Source organism: Eumetopias jubatus, unplaced genomic scaffold (assembly GCF_037043125.1).
Source record: "Eumetopias jubatus isolate StellerSeaLion01/CBP00866 unplaced genomic scaffold, mEumJub1_p1.0 scaffold_5, whole genome shotgun sequence".
Taxonomy (NCBI): Eukaryota; Metazoa; Chordata; class Mammalia; order Carnivora; family Otariidae; genus Eumetopias; species Eumetopias jubatus.
In genome coordinates, this window is record NW_028274811.1 from 60254544 (window position 1) to 60275238 (window position 20695).

At 33.5% G+C, this 20695-nt stretch overlaps 1 protein-coding gene across 4 annotated transcripts in view; it reads left to right on the forward strand.

Annotated features, from left to right (window-relative positions):
* TENT2 (terminal nucleotidyltransferase 2) overlaps nucleotides 1–20695 on the forward strand; it is a 66860-nt gene that overhangs the window by 40844 nt on the left and 5321 nt on the right. For all 4 annotated transcript variants that reach the window (XM_028114512.2, XM_028114515.2, XM_028114513.2 and 1 more), the window contains 3 exons: nucleotides 2155–2198; nucleotides 10219–10355; nucleotides 17644–17735. In XM_028114512.2, the coding sequence (XP_027970313.1) occupies nucleotides 2155–2198; nucleotides 10219–10355; nucleotides 17644–17735 (273 nt within the window). The remainder of the gene's footprint in view (nucleotides 1–2154; nucleotides 2199–10218; nucleotides 10356–17643; nucleotides 17736–20695) is intronic.

The following is a 20695-nucleotide window of genomic DNA, read 5'->3' on the forward strand; positions in this document are numbered from 1 at the left end:
GAATGGAGGCCAGGGACTTGCCTTTAGAGGAAGGGGACGAAGCTGGAAGGGGCTGTTTTCGCTGAATTCTCATTGGCTGGGCTGTTGCTGGGCAAGGAAATTATTTCTTCATCCTGCTGGGGTGTGTGAAGTAAACTTATTCCTATTTAGGGAATGCAAGGTACACTGTATTCCCTTTCAGGGTGTCCTCACACTGCTATAAGTGAGGTTTCTTTTATTTCTTTCCACAAGTGACTTGTGTTTTGAAATCTATAAGGTTGTCTGGCAAGGGATTTACTGAATGGTATCCCTGCCCCCCCCCCAAATTTCCAAATTGCTTTTAGTTCTGTTTACTTATTTTTTATATTATTTATTTAGAGACAGAGAGAGGGTGCATCTGAGAGAGTGAGTGGGGGAGGGGCAGAGGGATTGGGAGAAAGAATCTAAAGCAGGCTCCACACTCGGTGTGGAGCCCCATGTGGTGCTTGATCCCATGACCTTGAGATCATGACCTGAGCTGAAATCCAAGAGTCGGTGCTTAACTGATTGAGCCACCCAGGTGTCCCTCAAATTGCTTAGTTCTAAAGGTTTTTTGTCTATTGAAAGACCCTAACCCAGTGGTTAGTATTTGTTTTTCTCTTCTAGCATTCTAGTTATGATTCCAGAATGAGATAAAATTTTTTTCTAATTCTCTATAACCTTTTCTTTATTATTTTTTAAATTATAATTTTACTAGGAGTATTCAGTGAGAAAGGAATTCAGGTTTTTAATTAAGTAAACTAATTTCTAGTAAGATTTTCTAGTTTGACTTCTGTATTATAGCAAAAATTATTAGGAAGTCATTAAAAATGTTTAAAGACTTTTAGAATTAAAGTAACTGGGGCTTGAGTTTATTTGTAGGATCTTCTAGAATTTTGAGCATTTGAATGCCTCTAGGAAAAAATATTTTTACTTCCTAAGAGTGGTTGGTTCCGGTAAGTAATAAGTTTTCCCCCTCAGTCACACGCTGTGAACATTCCAGGGTATCATGGAATTTTATTTTATTCCAATTTCAACTTGAGAATGAAGCATGATACAGAAGAGAAATTTAAATACTATGAAATAGGAATTTATATGTTTATAATCATAGTTGGAGATTATGTAACTTGGTGATAATGGTTGATTATATGTATATTAATATATTCCAGAAGTCATTTAAAAAGGTTTGTGCTAAATTGCAAATTAAAGGTAACGATGGTTACTGAATTTACTTAATTATATACAATGTATTTCTAATTCTTAAAAACATAGTTTATAATATAGTATTATATTTGGTCTTTAATCTTAAAGAAATCTTGAAAACATACTACTTGTATCTTACCATACTCAACACATTGTATTTTACAGTTTTTTAAATTGTGAATATTAAGCACTTTGCCTTTCATGTTATTCCCTTTATACTATAATGATGTGAAATTACTGTTAATGCATTTAATGAGGTTGGATTTCGGTAAAGCTATTGGAGAATGAAGAAAAGAAAAAAGTAACATATGAAGATAATAATTCCCTTATGTGAAATTTTTATTTTTTATAGCAAATTGGTATAAATATCCTGATTTATATTTCTGAACTTTGCTGAGGCCTTCTTTTTAAAAATTTGTGAAGTTGAAGATTTTTTTTTCAGTTTTTCTCCCCAATAGATCTATTTCCTGAAACTATCTAAATTTTGGTATTATTATTTGAATAAATTAAAAATAAAGGGACAATTATGATACAGCTGTTGTTCTTTCATGATACAGTATCATTGGACTGTATTTAAAAATTTTCTTTTTGTTAGCTACATTCATCCTAACAATGTTCATTCAATATCTGTAGAACAATCCTTGTCTTGCTTATTTTATGTGTGTGTCTGATGTTGGACCAAATGATGTGTGTCCATTGATGGCCTATTTTTCTAAAACCATGTAAGGAACATTGGTTTACGTAGAAATATACATAGTTTATTAACAAACCTTAAGTTATCAACTTAGATATATTTGGAATTTAAACTTTTAGGGATCAGAATTAATTCACAAAATATATGGAAACTGTTGAATTTAAGCAGAAACCCTTATGCCTGGGGTGTAGCTGACAAATTATTGCTTTGTAAAATGAATAACGTGAATCACGGAAGCTTTAAACTTTTTTTTTTTATAGCCCTACCTGAACCCATCCTTCCATCCATCCAAAAAATTTACCCAGTAAGTGTTTCTTATGAATTATTATAATACATATTATAACAAGTATATGTGGAACTATTATATGCAGTATTAATGTGAATATAAAAGGTGTAACAGTTGCCTTCTAAGTATATGATAACATTTTCTATATAGGCTGAGGAGTTTGCCACTAGCACATTAAAAATATTTCATATACTTTTTTGGAAGACTGTGATATTTTATTTAGTTATTGGCAGACAGTCTGGTCATTTATGTAAATGGTAGAATTTTTCACATAATGCTCATGATTATCACTAATAGTAATTAAATATAGGCTCGGTTAGGCTCTTTCTAGTTTTCTTCATGCTATTTTCAAATACAGTTTTATAGCATTTCTTTAGTTAGTGACTAAGAAGTTTTTAACCCAATGTATGTATACTTTGAAAGCAGGGGAAAAAATTAAGAAGTTGAACAATTGGATAATCATTTTATCTTTCATTTGATTTTACCAAGTAATCCACCAAGAGCAGTAACATCAGTACACTCTTTGTGTGCTTAATATTAAGATTCCTGAAGTTAATTGGAAACATTAAAGAAGTAAAGTGTGCTCACTAGAAAAAGTTTGATATGTACTCAGTTTGAGTTTAGAAAAACCTAGGTAATATACATATTCACAATCTTTTATACTGTTGTTTCTTTTCTAGTTTTTTTGTGTTCTTTTTTCCAGGATTCTCTTTCCTTGTTTTATAGTCCTACTGTTTCTGTTTTCCTCCATAGTCATCCTTATTCCTGGTTTTATTTGGAAATAGTATTTAAGCTGTTTAGAATGTTTAACCTTCTGAAACCGTATAATTTTGACCTGTTAGTTTTATAGACTTACAAAAAGAGCTGTTTTCTAAACTTACTAAAGAGTCAAATTGGAAAATGTAATATCTAGCTTGAGTGATCAATTTTCAAAGGACATACTTATTCTCTGTATCATACAAAATATAAATCTACTTGATGTGGAATCTAAATTAAATTTAACTTAATCTTTGATAATTGAGAAGAACTGATGTTCTTGTTTTTGAACATGGGTTATTATTGTAATGCATACATGCCAGGTGCTGGATAATAAAAGGTTCATTGTAATAGAATTTTGCTGTAGCAGGGGCTTCCCAGTTTGTGGTGGGTCATCTGGTAAAGACATCTGTAAGAATCTTTTGGAGTCTGGATGTCTTATCCTCCTCATTTTGAAAATGAATTTCTGCTATTATGAAGAACTATTATAATGAATTTCAGTTATTGCTAGGGATCAGTATTTATGCTGTCATAGACATAATGAAAATGAAAGCATCAGAAGGTGTAGAAATAAAAGTAACTTGAACTTTTGGCCTTATCCTTGAATGGTTTTCTCCCTGCAATAAAGTATTGTTTCTTTAGCTTATACTGAAAGGTCAAAGATGGTGACTGGGTGTTACTATTTCATTTTTTTGTCTCAGTTTTTTTGTTAAGACCTAGGTTTCAGTATAGAAGGAACTATGTATATTTTTCAGCATACAAAGCATCTAATAGTTAAACTTATCCTTTAAAGAATCTATTATTGTGTATGGAACAGACGCTTTTACAGAAATCTCACTTAAAACCCTTGCTGCATGAACTCTTTTTACTAATACAAAATACTAATGAAATCTCAGCTTAATGCACTGTGCTGGAGAACAGAACAGACGTATTGTTTTTATTATAGGATACCCAGGTTCTTACTGGTATATTCTAGTTTGAGGAGCCTCATTTTACTTCTCTTTCATGTTTCTCATTATCTAGCTTTCCCCATGATAAGAGTCCTGACTTCTCTTCACATACACCATCTCTCACCCTATACTCTCCACCCCTATTTTACTAATAATCTTATTTCTATACCTGTAACAGGGAAATAGATTTAATATTAGTCCGGCGCAAAGCCTTAAACTAATAGGAAGACTTGCTAGATTTAAGAATATCTTAATTTGCTTTCAGATGTGGTTACATTATCATAAATATTTAAAGTACATTATTTTTACTATGAGATTGATGCTTATGTGGGTAAGGACTTACTATCCACTCTACAGGATTTTAAATTTTATATGAAACCTGTAAGCTGATTGATCAGTAGAGCACTTTTCTCAGTGGTCCATCTAATGGAACAAACAGATCAGCTTATTTCTTACTACTAATAACTGTCACTTATTTAGTATCTATTTTATGTCAGCACTCTATAAATATTATATGCATTATCCTCAATCCTAAACAAATAAACTTGTATTGTCCTTGATTCACAGCTGAAGAAACTAAGTCTTAGTTTAAGGAAGGTTACATTATTAATTCAAGCTGTATAGTCACAAATTATGGATCCAGAAACTGATATTTTTAAAGACAAAATGATAGTACTATTCATTAATATAGTTTCTGTTGCTTATTACATTTTATGTATATCTGATTGTTCCTATACAGATATACCTTTCTTTAAGAACAACATGTATGACAAAATTTCAACTTGTATAAATAAGTTTGAGAATGACTTAAAACTTTATAGTAACAAAAAAAAACCTTTGTTATTTTACAAGGGAACAAGTTTCTTTTAAATTTTGAGCTTCTCTAATATAGTTAAATAGAATTAAAAAATAGGATAAAAACTTTGGAATAGAATAACATTTGTTCAATGTATTATGCTTTTTTAAGTTATTTTCATATTTTCTCAGATTTATGGTAATATATTTATTTTAAAAATGGGTATGGTATGCATTATTATTTTTTTAAGTATTATTCACTTTTATTTACTTATGTGACAGTATTTGTAACAACACATTATCATTGAGTAGTGAATAAAAGAATATGAGGCTTATTGGGAAACTGGCATGAAGTCATATTTATCTTTTTTTTTTTTTAACAAAACAAGAACACTGAAATTAAAATCACAAAACTCCTACTATGAACTGTTAAACTTGAAAAATTCATTTCAGAAAGCTATGCCATTTGAATTCTAAAAACACAAGAGTCAAAATTGCAACTGTCATTATTCCCCTAAGAATCTGCCAAGCAGAGAGAAACCTTAATATTGAAGATTTCATGTCATGTTCCAGCCTGGTATGGATGGTTCCATGGCAGAATACTTAAATTTGAAATAATAGTGTGTTTTTTTTTTTAAGATTTTATTTATTTATTTGACAAAGAGAGACACACCAAGAGAGGGAACACAAGCAGGGGGAGTGGGAGAAGGAGAAGCAGGCCTCCCGCTGAGCAGGGAGCCCGATGCGGGGCTCGATCCCAGGAGCCCGGAATCATGACCTGAGCTGAAGACAGATGCTTAATGACTGAGCCACCCAGGAGTGGTACAAAGTCACTACTTGACCCTTTAGATATTGCAGTAAAATCTGGTTGCAGCACTACTGGCTAAAAACCATAAAGTCTTGCTGCCACCAATGACCAAAGGCACTTGGATAATCAAGAGTTCCACACTGGGCCATATGATAATATAGCATCATTATTACTACTTAATTCTTACTGACTTAAAAAAACAGCATGAGTGATACAGAGCAGAATATTTATTATTGAGTTAAAGCAATGAAGTTGAGAGAGGTTAAATATATAAACTTAGGTTAAGCTTATGAAGAGATCTTTATTTTCACGAGAGCATATTTTACCTAGATTTATGCTAGGTGGAGATTTATGAGACAACTTATATTTGTTTCTTTCCCTAATGGTATCTTCATATTCCAGAAAGCCATCTTTATAGTTATAAGATTAGGAATTCTGAGAATGTAGAGTTCCTCTGTGCAGTTGTATATTGAAAATACATTAAATTTTACATATATACATACATATACACATATAGCAACTTTTTTCATTTTTGAAATGCATATAATATGAAGGATTTTAGTTATGTAAAACAGGCTATAAATGAATACCTTTGAAAAATGAGTTTAAAAATTTTGATGAAGTCTTTTAATGATAAAAAAATCTCTTAAAATTGATATTATTTAAATTTTAAAAGTTACAAGGAAGTTAATTTTGAAATAATACATTATTTCAGGAGGTAACCATACTGCATTATTGTATGAATTGTGTAGTTATAATAATGATGCCTGGCATATACTAAATAATTAATATGTAGGTAATACTATTGCTGCTATGCTTTATATACATTGTATCATTTAATCCTCATTACAGTTCTATGAGTACTGTTATTTTTCTTATAGATGAAGAAGCTGAACATTTGGAAAGCTCGGTAACTTGATAAAGTTCATATAGCTAATAGGTTTCAAAGCTAGATCTGACTCCCAAGTTCATGCTCTTAACCACTTCATTATTGTACTTCTACTTTATGATACTTATGTTGATTACAAAACTTTAAAAGCTTTCCAAAAAAGCTTTCAAAAAGTTTAAAAGCAAATATAATTTAAAGAATTTAATGATCAGTCTTTAACATGTTATCACCAGATTAGTGGTAATCTGCATACAATTAAGAAAGCTTGGTAGAACTTCAGTATATCATTTAGCTCTTTATTCATTCAGAGCTCTGCCTAAGTACTCCATATCAGTTATCCTTTTCTTTGAGACCTTTCTCAACATTTATATTCAGGGCCTAACAATTCATATTGTTAGAATAGGATGTAACAAATTTGTTTGCTTGGAGGTAGAAAACAGTCCTCCTTCATTTAAGGCATATATCTTTTTTTTTTTTTAAATATTTATTTATTTAGAGAGATTGTGTGTGTATGTGCACATGGGGAGGGGCAGATGAAGGGGGAGAGAGAGACTCTTCAACTAGACTCTGAGCTGAGTGTGGAGTCCAACACTCAGAGAGCTTCCTCTCTCTCTCTCTCTCTCTCTCTCTCTCTCCCTCTCTCCCTCTCTCCCTCTCTCATCCCATTTGCCCACTCCCTGTCTCTAAATAAAATAAAATCTTTTAAACAATAGGGAATAAATTTATTGAGAGAATGTGTGCCTATGCAAGCAGAGGGAGGGGCAAAGGGAGAGGGAGAGAGGGAGAGGGAGAGAGAGAATCTCAAGTAGACTCCATGCTGAGTGCAGAGCCAGACCTCAGGACCCTGAGATCCTGACCTGAGCCAAAATCAAGAGTCAGCTGCACAGCTGACTGAGCCACCCAGGTACCCCTAAGGCATGTATCTTTTTAAAGAACAGTTATCAAGTGAAAGTTTAGCCAATCTAATTTATTCCAGAAAGTGCTTAATTGTCCAAATTTCAAACTTTGAAGGTAAGATATTATGGCACAAATCAGAAAATAATGGAATTTGGCAAAAGATGTTTTTGCCGTTTTTGGTAGGCAATTGTATGAGCAAAAAAGTGAGACTTTGCAGTTTTTCAAGGGGTTGCCCATTAAAATTTTTCTTAACTTTGCGTTGATTGAGGGAAGAAAGGGATGATACATATGTTTAAAAATGTTAGCATTTAAATATCAATTGGAAAATGTTTTCAGGAATTAAGTCATTACAAATTTGGTTATTAGAGGCCCCATATAAGATCTACCCTTAAAAAGTAATAAAGATATCTTCCCCACATTAAAAACAAACAGCATTAAGTATCAGTAATCCCCACCTCAAATGCTTTAAGAAATAGATATTACATTGTTCTCAGTTAAATTGGTTTTCCATGGATTTTGGTTGTAATTGCTTTGGCTTTTGGATTGGTCATTATGTGTTTTCTAATATGTTAGCTTAAGTTTTGCCTACCCATATCCTATTCAGAGTAGTGTATATTATTCTTAAGTACATACGCAATAGGGGAGCTTCCTTTTTAAAAAAATTTTTTTGACGAAATTTTTCTTAAAGCAGAGAATCTTTCTGTAATGTTAATGATTATAAAAAATGGGGATTTCTAATGGTTAAATGGAATTTCTGTTAACTTGTAGCATCTTTTGGATCCTTTTTTTTTTTTTTAAGTTTGGACTTCTCCTTCAATTCTCCCCTAGTATGTATGATATGGCCCTTTTTGTATATGACCATGAAAAAGAATAGTGGCATTAAGAGGAGACTGGTCAAATTGTTGGCTCAAAGTCATTCACCATTTTAGTAGAGTAGGTCTTACAACTCTTCAATGTTAATTTACAACTGCTGATCTTTTTCTTTAACTTATTGAACAAAATAAAAATTTTAAAAGAGGTTTAAACAGTTTTAGATTTAAGGTAAGAAAATGACTTTTATTTTAGCATCAGTTAATAAATTGAGTGCTTACTGTGGTATGTCGTAGAAGTCAAAATTAGTAAGAAGCTTTCAGAGTGGAACCGGTTAAATAGTACCCACTTTTCTTTTCCTTGTCATTTGAACTTAGGTTAACCTTTTTGTTTAATTAGCCAGAAAATAATATTGAAATTTTACAATTTAAAATACTGTCCTAAGTTCAGTTTTACACTTAACAAGTAAAAGACAAAGGGTGGTAGAAGCAGTACTCCTGCTCTTCCTTCTGCTTCCACTCTTCATTATAAATTGAGACTTCTTCCCTAACTCCACCTAGTCTTAGAAACAATTTAGATTTCTACTTAAGTCTCATAATACAATACTAAATCCGCTAGAAGTATAAGGGGAGGTCCGAAGTTTAGGAGTATTAGCTTTATGAACTGTGGTTGTCTTCTGAAAGAAGGGTAATCACTTCTTGGTAGTTAAAAATTATGGCTAGAATTGTAGGTAATAGAACGGGAGGGAATTTTTTATTTTCTTGCTCTTTTACTTTTCCTGATGATTTTTGAGGATCACCTTTAACTAGATGCACTACCCAATTTCTCTGTATTACAATTTAGTTATTTAGGGACCCTCTGTTTTTTAAAGTTGGGTTACTAATTGAACTGATATCTGTAAACTCAAGGTTGATTTGTTAAGTATTTGGGAACCTTAAGAATAGCTGTCATCCACGATGGACTCTGAAAAACAAACTGAGGGTTCTAGAGGGGAGGAGGGTTGGGTTAGGATGGGGGGATGGGTTAGCCTGGTGATGGGTATTAAAGAGGGCACGTTCTGCGTGGAGCACTGGGTGTTATGCACTAACAATGAATCATGGAACACTACGTCAAGAACTAATGATGTAATGTGTGGTGATTAACATAACAATAAAAAAGAATAGCTGTCATCCATTAACTAGTTGCTTTAAAAAAAAATCTGTTATTACTCTAATGGCAAAGGGGAATGTAGAAAACCTGTCTTAAGGGCAACTGTGCAAATTACCTTAAGAGTGTTTTCTAACACTCTTGGATATGTATTACTTGAGAATCTCTGTGGTTCATTTAGTATGTTTTAGAGCCAGAACTTGCTGCTAATAGAGGAAGGATCAGATATGAAAATGAATGGCATAGTTAGCAAAAAGAATAAGTACCCATTAGTATTCTTTCTAATAAGTGTGTTGTTTGGGCATGGATTACAAGCAAATGATATCTTCCTTTATGAATATTGTGGTAAAAGTTTGTTGAATATTGCTTGCTGCTTAGTTTCCTATCGTTCTTCTTTTTCCTGCCATCTATGTCTTTTCAAGTTCAGTTCATGTTGAATGTCTGTCTTCTCTTCCCAATAAGATACAAAATACAAAAATAAAACAAAATTTTAAAAATCTTAAAACTGGTGTAAGTACTATTCATATACTAGTTACTTTTATGGCCTCTAAGAGAAATTTTAAGTGGCAGTTAGAAAATGCTGTTACCTTGTACTTGATATAGCCTTTATAAAGTACAACTGCTCCTTGTAGAGGCACTTAAGAAGGAGGAACATTTATAAAGAAATCTCTATTATGTTATTTGATGAAATCTTGGTATGTACAGTAAGGATTTATTTATGAGTTAAGAAATCTTCTCCTGTAGGCCTCTTGGTTAAATGCGTGATATGCCTCAGCCAGGGTTTAGAGTGTCTTAGTTTTTTGGGTACTTTCTCACATACTGCAAACACCAGTGAAGTCTTTAGTGGAAGAAAATCTTCAGATTTCCAAACTGCCAACATAAAGAAGATTTCTTCTCTCTTCTTCAGAGAGCATTAGGTCAGGATTTGTAAAGTTTTTAGTGTGTGTTTTAAATGACTTTATATTTCCCCCTTTTTCTTTTTGACAGGAATCTTTTAGTCCTGCTGTACAGCTGCACCTTGTACATCAAGCTCCATGTAATGTTCCTCCTTACCTCTCGAAGAATGAGTCAAATCTTGGGGACCTCTTACTGGGCTTTCTTAAATATTATGCTACAGAATTTGAGTAAGTGAAACATCAGATTGTGTTTTATTCATTTACATATGTGAATGCTACACTTTTGGTCAGAAGCTACAAACTTGTCCAGAAATGTGTAATTTATAAAATTTAATATCTAGTGATTATTAGAAACTAAATAGATTTTATATTCCTATCTAATGAAAAATGATAGTTCAGTAAGCCCAATTTTAGTTGATTTCAGTAGCGATCCTGTCTTAGGTTTAGCTCCCTCTTTTCCTAGTAGGGCCTGAATAAATGTTTGGGTTGGCCCTGTATAGGTTCTGTATAGTTTGAAACATCTGTTTTTAGCAAGTTAAGATTTATAGTAAAAAGCACAGCTAAGACAAACATGGAAAAAGATCTCCTTGATATCTGAATAGTTATGTTAGTATATAAAAATCAAGGAATACTCTCTTTCCTTTTTTTTCCCCTTTCTTCTGAGGGTGATATGTAAACATGGAATGCTGAAGTGTATAATTAGACTGGACTTAACTGAATGTTCCTAAGGGAGTTCTAGAAGTCCAGATAGAGTGGGGTTAGGAATTGCAGCTCTTCTGATCAATTTAGAAAGGTTTGAAGGGGGGAAAGAGAAAGGACTTAGGAGTTTTACAAAGTTAGAGGAGGAGGGTATGGTAACCACAGGGTGCCATTTTGAAAAGATTTGGAGAGGGGAATAATAATAGCATTCTTTGTAAATTGTTATTACTAGCTGGGAAAAACGGTTCCCAACAGATTATATGTATCTTCTCATTTACATAATAGTCATATGTTACAATATTACATCATGCCCATTTTACCAGTGAAGCATATATAGAGAGAGGTGAAGAAACTTGCCCTAAGATCACACAGCTAGTCATGGGGAGTATTTCTGTTAGTTTTGACTGCAAAATTTGTACTCTTAACTATGGTACTTTACTGCAGTGTTGGTATTGCCTTATTTGCTATGATGCAGTAGCTCTAAAGAAACTTGACTCAGATGATTTGAAACATAGGGCATGAAAGAAGTAATGTTACTTAAATTCTTCAGCGCAGAGCTTTCATCAGAATGTGTCTGTTTTGTTTACAGTTGAGTCTCCATTACTTAGCCCAGTGCCAGAGAGTGGGTACTTGAAAAATTCTTGCTATAAATAAATAATTTTGAAGTAGAGGGTAAGATTATAGACATGTTGCAAAGATCCTGGAGATGACTTAAAAATTACTGAATCAGGTTAAGAAAAAATGTAGGAAAAGTGCTGGTGGAAAGTAGTTCAATAAGAATGAAGTTATAATCATCATCATTAAAGATGACTAGGACCCGAGTTTAAGTCCAGGCAACAAGGATAAAAAGGAAGGGGCCTTCATTTATAGGATGAGAAAAGATTTAAGGATATAAGACAAGGGACATAAGAGACTACAAAGGTTATTCTAGAGTCAAGATTTGTAAGATGCTGCAATAACAAAAGCTGATGTTTCGTGAGTATTTACTTAGTGTCCTACAGTATGCTGAGTGATTTTTGTGTATTATTTAATCCTCACAGTAACACCTTGTGAGGCCTAGGGAATTTGTGTACTTGAAACTTGTCCATGGCAGTACAGCTAGATAGTGAGAGAACTGGGATTCAGTCTCAGGTCTGACTCCAAAACCACATTCTTAATTGTTAGAATATATTGGCATTGTCTTTTCTATTGTAAATTAGTGAAGTTTGCAGAGAGGGGAAAGGATTCATAGAAAAAAGGTATATTTCTACCATGTATAGTTTAGGATTAGAACATCTAGATACCAGTGCCTTGAAAGCCAACTGCTTTGTTGTACTGAAACAAAAAGGTAGATGAACAGGTTTGTGTATTAGTTTAGTATTAACAGAAACTAGCCGGTTGTGCCAAATGAAACTGGCTAGGATGCTGAGACTTTGAAAGAGGTTTTGAACTTTTGGATGCATTTGTTACCACTATGACACATGATTTTGGAGACATCGTCACCTTTTCTTTCATCATACAGTGCATTTGTCAAGTGTATTATTGTTTCATATCAGATATTTTCAGAAATTTGACGGTAGGGAGCATTGCCAAGAATGTAGTCATGGCAGTGAACTAGGTGCTGTGCAAAGGAATTCTGGCAGCTGTTAGAAATGTTTGTAAGGATTTCTTCTGAACTTTGAGACATTCATTTAAAAAATTCTCTTTACTCGAAGACAGAATTAAGTGTCAAGGGATACTTGAGTATATGGTATAAATGTTGCAGAAATTTTGTATGCCTATTTAAAAATTACCAAGATTTTCTTACCTACTTCACTCACAGCTTTCTTCTAAACCTTCCTGCTGAAAATTCTTAAAATGAAGCCATGCTTCTAGAACTGTACCTGGGAGCAGGGAACTGATAAATTAAAAAAGGATCAGGTTGGGGCGCCTGGGTGGCTCAGTCATTGAGTGTCTGCCTTCGGCTCAGGTCATGTTCCCAGAGTCCTGGGATCAAGCCCCGCATTGGACTCCCTGCTCCGCGGGAAGCCTGCTTCTCCCTCTCCTACTCCCCCTGCTTGTGTTCCCTCTCTCGCTGTGTCTCTCTCTGTCAAATAAATAAATAAAATCTTTAAAAAAAAAAAAGGATCAGGTTGCTTAGAGAAACTAGGAAAAAATAAAGTCTGAATGTAATCATTTTGTATTTTAACAAAACATGTTTTAAATATCTTACAGACACCTAGGTACTAGAGATTCTAGGAGCCTTAAAAAGTTACCTATTTTGTAATCCTTTTATTCCGTGGATGCCTAATCACATGCCATTATTGCTAGTCTAATCTCTTGTGTTAAAAATGCATGCCTACATACTTAAATACATTTTTTAAAAAGATTTTATTTATTTGACAGAGAGAGACAGCGAGAGAGGAAACACAAGTAGGGGGAGTGGGAGAGGGAGAAGCAGACTTCCCTCTGAGCATGGAGCCCGATGTGGGGCTCGATCCCAGGATGCTGGGATCATGACCTGAGCCGAAGGCAGCTGCTTAACCGACTGAGCCACCCAGGCGCCCCTTAAATACATTTTTTAAGTAGGAAATTACAAAGGCCCAATTTTTTTGACTATCTCCTTTCTTACTGATTTTTTTCCTCTCATTTAATCAATAAATCATTGACTGCCTACTATATATCAAGCTGTTTTCCTATGCACCGGGGATATGACATTTAACAAAACAGGCAGAAGTCTTTGTCTTCATGGAGCTTATATTGTAGTATGTATTGTAGTACGGAGAGATAGACAATAAACAAATAAATTGTATAGTATATACATGAGGTTAGGGGTAAGAAGGAACTAATTTATAGTCTATCATTGAGATAGGAGGAAAGCCAATAGAATGTGTTGTCCTGGAATCCAAAGAGAAAAAATGTCTCAAGGGGGAAGGAGTGATTATCTGTGTTACATTTTTTGATGGATCGAGTAAAAGATGAGAACTAAAAGCTGACCATTGCAATATTGGTCCACATGGAGGCCACTGGACCTTTATTAGGAGCAGTTTCTGTGGAAAAATAGGGATAAAAAGCATCATTGGTGTGGGCTCAGGAGTGAACAGGGATGAATTAAATACAAATAGGATAGTGTTTAGACACTGTAATATGTAGAGTGTATATACTTATAAAGGGGAGCAGAAAAAATGGAGTAGAAATTGGAGCGTTAAGTGGGGTTGAGTTTTTGTTTTTTAGAAAGGAGAAAAAACCTATCTTGATGGCAAAATTGATGATACCAGAAAAAGATAGTAAATTGTTGAATAGTATGCTTCTTTGAATCAGGAAGGGTTGGAATCTAGAGCACAAGTGGGATAGGAGCACAGATGATGCATTAATAATAGTAAGTAAAAGAGTATATGATTCAAAGGAATGCCAGTTGAACTGATGTGGGAGCTAGTGGAAATTATCTTTTGGTTGCTTTAGTTTTTTTAGTGAGATGAAGCATGGACATCACCTGGGAATGATTGTGAGGGAGGAGATTTGGAAAGTGAGGGAAAGTATGAATTATTCTGTAGGAGAGTAAAGGAGTGAATTAACTATGGAAATACAGTATGTTTGGTGGGTAGTAGCATTTAGGGTCCTTTTGAGCTAAGTCATCATGAATTTTAAGTGAATTTAAAGTTATCATGAATTTAAGATCAGCATGGTTGCATATTTTTCTCCAGCCACATTGAGTTGCAGGGGAAAGGATTGAAGTAGACAAAGATTTAATTATGGTTGTATTTCAACCAACTAAGTTCAGTGCGGCAAGAAGGGTAAGAGAGTTTGGGGGGGATGGTATGCAAGCAAGTGATTTTTAATAACTGACAATGGACTGAATGTATTAAATTCAGTCTTGAAAATGTGGACACGGGGATGCATGTAGGACATCCAGGTGGCAGTTTCCAATTGTTAGTTGCAATAATTGTCCTAGAGCTTAGTAGCAAGGTCAAAGCTGGAGAAAAGGATTTGGGAAAGAAACATCAGACTGTTAAAGCTTGGGAGGGGTACTGTAGCATTAGAAGAGGATTGAAAGAGGCAAGGCCCTGATGGACACCGCATTTAAGGGGTCAGGCAGAAGAACAAAACAAACCAAAACTCTGGGATTAGAGCAGAATTTTCTGTTTGCTTACGAGGTTTGAAATCCCTGACATTTTCTTTTTGTTTGCTTCCCAGCCCTTAATAATAAAACAAAACTATATATATTTGTTCACTTAATTTGACTAGTCTTGCTTAATATATATAGCCACATAGTTCAGACCCATAATTTTGACTTTTTGTTGGACTTAAATTTTTGTTTGTAATGTTCCAGTGTAAGCATAGTATTTTGAAATAAATACTTAGTCACAAAAAGAATGGCTAGAAGAGAGTTAATAGATAAGTAGCAGTTCATTATCATTACTGAAGAAAAGAAGCAAACATCTTACCAATGTGGGGTTGGTAAACCCAGTTTTACAATCAAAAGATTGTCATATATTATCAGATCTGTTTTAGATTAAATTAAACCCTATATCTGTTCTCCTGTTCTTTTCTGATACATTCCTCTTCTATGGACTATATCTTATTTTACATTTTAATTATTGAATGACAATAACATTTTTACATGGCAAACAAATTATGGTAGAAAAATATGGTGTGATAAAAGGTTTAATTTGGGGCCTGTTTTAAAGAAAGAAATATTTAGGGAAAATGTTTCTAAATTGCCATTTGAATTTTACATTTAAATTCACCTCTGAAGAGTAAAAATAGCATATAAGTTTTATGTATCAGGTTTTATGATTTCATATATTTAGTAATTTAGAAATATTTAAAAGTGCTTTGAAATGTAATAGATTGAATCAGTCTAAATAATAGTGACTTAAAATATTTTTTTTCTCTGTGAAGTACTTCAGGTGTTACAGTCACTTAAATAACTGCATTATTTGGGTTGATTATAGGTTGAAGCTTAAATGATACCTGTTTAGGGATGATAAAGTGAATATTGGTATGTCACATATGTTTCTGTCACCTGGTTTAGAACCAAGTATTGGCATGTAATATAAATTCTGGATTGGATTTCATACAAGTATGGTGAGGAGAGTTCCTTTGATTTAAGAAAGTAAAAATTGTAATTTAACAGCAGGATACAGTTTCAAGATTCTAAACTTGTCTGAAAAAAAATGGTTTATCCCTTTTTAACATAATGTTTCCAATTTTAATTTTATTGCAGATTCAACTGTCCTGTAAGTTCAGTGAGAAACAAGTAGTCTCAAGAAAAAAGTTCATTTTATTAGTGAAATATATCTTAAGCAGTATAAAAGTAAAGCACATAGTATAATTCTACTGTGATCATGTTTGGTTCAGGCATGTGGTTATATAACTCTCTCCTTGACATTGTTGTTTTATTTTATTGTTATTTATTAGTTATTTATTAATTTATTTAAGTCATCTCTGTATCCATTGTGGGTCCTGAACTCACAACCCCAACGTCAGGAGTTGCATGTTCTACCTATCGACTGAGCCAGCCAGGCACCTGTTTATTGTTATTTTAAAAGAATTTTGGAAACACACTTGGACCAACAGAGCAGTGTACTTTTCTGTTTGGAGTTTATACTAATGGAGCTGCTGTACATGAAATATCTAAAACATGTTACTGTAATTAATACTGTTTCTCATTGAGAACCTGCTTAGTTTTTAAAAAGCATAAATTCTGATATGTATTCTTAAAGAACTTAAAGTTATCTTTGCAAAGTATTTCTAAATTGTACTCCTTATAAGAAAAAATAGAGGATCATACTTGAGGATCCTTTTCAATTATCAAACTTCATAAGATGCAATGTTTTTTTGCATATTTAACATAGAGATTAATCAGTTTTCCAGAAACAAATGCCACATTGGACCCTCAGTTATAGTCCTAGGGATTCTTTTATCTGATAAAGTAGAGGAAGGGTAAGATAAGTGTTGGAGTTGGAAGGTCCCAAAGCTTGGTCTTTTTATTCTTACTGAAATGATGGACAAAGCTAAATATGGCTGAAAAAAGAGATATCAACTATTTTCCAAACTCATTTGTCTCTTACATACAAGCTGAATGGTCATACGTTTTACAGTGTTCCTTGAGAAAAAGAAAATTGTACTTGTGCAGAACTATTATAATTGTAAAGAAATTTTTAAAAAACAATATAAGGTTAGTACATACTAAAGACTGAACAATTTACTTTCAGACATGCTGATAAAAAATTGTTTTATTTGAATATAACTTTACTGTTAAGAGCTACATCTGATATATAGCAATAACAGTATGTTTTCATAGAGTATTAATTTTTCCTAAAACAGCATCTACTGGCTTCTCTTGGATAGTTGTAAAATTTTCTCCCAAATCATACAAGTGGACATGCAGTGAACAAAAATTATTTAATGATACCAGAAAACAACACAAGATTGCATCTCTCTTAACAAATAAAAAATTCTTACTGAGGTGCTAACAGTGAACACAATTTTTACATTTTTTGCTTACTTACGCTTTCTTATTTTTCATATTACTTCATTTATTCAATAAATATGTATTGAAGGCCTACTTTATACTAAGCAACTATTTGAACAGTGAAAAAATACATAAATCAGCATCTTGGAGCTTTCATTCTGCTTGGGCGAGACATACAGTAAACAATAATAAATAAGCAAATTGTTAAAATATAAGTGCTGTGGAGAAAAAAGGGTATTGAAATAGGGATTGTGGTGCTGAGGGTCAAGGCAAGTTTCAGTATTTTGTGAGAAAATTAGAGTGGGACTTAGTATTATATAATAAATACAATAAAAGGGAAAATTAAGAAAATAGTTAACAGTTATGTTTTTCTTCTTGTAGCTGGAACAGTCAAATGATTTCAGTTCGTGAAGCCAAAGCCATTCCCAGGCCTGATGGTATTGAATGGAGAAATAAATACATCTGTGTAGAAGGTAGATTTTCCACAACTACTTATTTACCATCTGGTTATCACCATGGTACTGAGAGAATTACTTGAATAATTCCAGTTTGTATTTCAGTTAAAAGTAATACATTTATGTTCTGATTTACAAGTCTTTTAGTTATAAAATTTTCTTTTTTTTTCTTCCAACTTTTTACTTAAATTCCAGTTATAGTTTAATATTGATTTCAGGTGTGTAGAAGTTAGTGCTTCAACACTTCCATACAACACCTGATGCTCATCACAAGTGTCCTCCTTAATCCCCATCACCTATTTCACCCATCCCTCCACCCACCTCCCCTCTGGTAACCATCAGTTTGTTCTCTGTAGTTAGCAGTCTGTTTCTTGGTTGGCCTCTCTCTTTTGTTCCTCCTCTGTGTTGTTTTGTTTTGTTTCTTAAATTCGACATATAAATAAAATCATATGATATTTGTCTCTCTCATTAACTCCACTTAGCATAATACTCTCTAGCTCCATCCACATTGTTGCAAATGGCAAGATTTCATTCTTTTTTATGGCTGTTTTCATTTAATTTTTAAAAGTAATTTAATTCTTTACCTGTAAAAAATAATAAATATGAATTTAGGCATTTAATCTTCTAGTTCATAATATTTGAGCAGTCTTTATGCATCCCTCCTGCTTGTAGTTGATTGAAGCTTAATTTCATGACTTGAAGGTAGAAGAAAATACTATCTTCATGTGATAATTCTTACATTGAGATAAAATGAGTTCTTTTAAAATTAAAATGTTGATATTTAATGCAAGCTAGATTTTTATGAATAGAAATTTATTTTACTTTAAAAATAAAATGCCCTGAAGATAATCTGTTCTCTAAAATTAATTTACATATAGTTGAATATTTCTTTGAGTTGGTGGGAAATTGACTTCAAGAAGCAAAATTATTCTCACTGATGCTAAATTGAAGACTTTTGTAAACGTTGAGGTAAAAAAGAATAAAGCGTTAACAGCATTTGTAGGAAAACATCACATTTAGAATGTTTTAATCTTGGATTACATGCAACATCTTAAGAGTTTATGAATATGAAATTAAATTTCCTGCTTTGGTGGTTGGTTTGTTAAGTTGCACAGTGAGTGTATATTATTTTAGTTACTTGTGTTCTTTTGAATATTAAATACTTGTAAAGTGCTGTGTGTGATGTGATCCAATAGCTTGGCATTATGCTGTGAAAAAACGCAGGCATAGCTTGGATATATTGTGGGTTCAGTTCCAGACCACCGCAATAAAGCAAGTATTGCAATAAAGTGAGTCATGAATTTTTTTGGTTTTCCAGTGCATATAAAAGTTATGTTTACCCTATGTTGTAGTCTATTAAGTACACAGTAGCATTATGTCTAAAAGAATAATGTACATATCCTAATTTAAGAAGACTGTTGCTAAAAATTCTACCCATCATCTAAGTTTTCAACAAGCCGTAATCTTTTGGCTGATGGAGGGTCTTGCCTCAATGTTGATGGCTGCTGTCTGATCAGGGTGATGGTTGCTGAAGGTTGAGGTACCTATGGCAGTTTCTTAAAATGAAACAACAGTGAAGCTTGCTGCATCAATTGACTCTTCCTTTCGCAAATGATTTCTCTGTAGCATGTGAGAGCATTTTACCCACAGTAGAACTTCTTTCAAAATTGGAGTCAATCCTCTCAAACCCTGCCCCTGCTTTATCAACTAAGTTTATGTAATATTCTTAATCCTTTGAATCCTTTGTTGTTTTTTTCAGTATTGTCACCAGGAGTAGATTCTGAGGAGCAGGTCCTATCCACTCAAATTTTATCATGAGATGGTAGCAATTCAGCCACATCTCCAAGCTCCACTTCTAATTCTAGTTCTCTTGCTATTTCCACCACATCTGCAGTTACTTCCTTCACTGAAGTGTTGAACCCCTCAAAGCCATCCATTAGGGTTGGAATCAGCTTCTTCCAAACTCCTGTTAATGCTGATATTTTGACCTCTTCCCATGAATCACAAATATCCTTAATGGCATCTCGAATGGTGCATTCTTTCTAGAAGGTTTTCAGTGGCTTTTGCCCAGATCCATAGAGAAAGCACGATCTATGGCCAATTATATCCTTAAAAAATATATTTGTTAAGTAATGAGACTTGAAAGTTACTCCTTGATTGATGGGCTGCAGAATGGATATTGTGTTAGCAGGCATGAAAACAACAATCTCATTGTACATCTCCATCAGAGCTCTTGGGTGACCAAGTACATTGTCAAGGAGCAGTCATATTTTGAAAGGAATTTTTTTTTCTGAATTGTAGGTCTTAAAAGTGGGCTTAAAATAATATGTTGTAAACAGATGTGCTGTCGTCCAGGCTTTGTTGTTCCATTTATAGAGCATAGGCATAGTAGATCTAGCATAAATAGCATAATTCTTAAGGGCCCTAGGATTTTGTGAATGGTAAATGAACACTGACTTCAACTTAAAGTCATCAGCGGCATTAGCCCCTAATAAGAGCGTCATCTTATCCTTTGAAACTTTGAAGCCAGGCATTGACTTCTCTCTAGTTATGAAAATCCTAGATGGCATCTTCTTCAAATATGAGGCTGTTTCATTTACATGGAAAACCTGTTGTTTAATGTAGCCACCTTCGGGAATTATCTTAGCTAGATCTTCTGAATAAATTTCTGCAGCTTCTATGTCAGCACTTGCTGCTTCACCTTACACTTTTACATTATGGAGATAGCTTCTCTCCTTAAGCCTCATAAACCAAACTCTGCTAGCTTCAGACTTCTCTTCTTCAGCTTCCTCACCTCTCTCAGCCTTCATAGAATTGGAGAGAGTTAGGGCCTTGCTCTAAACTAGATTTTGGCTTAAGGGAATATTGTGGCTACTTGGTCTTCTATCCAGACCACTGAAACTTCTCCATATCAGCAGTAAGACTGTTTCACTTTCATATTCATGTATTCGCTGGTGTAGCTCTTTTCATCTTTTCAT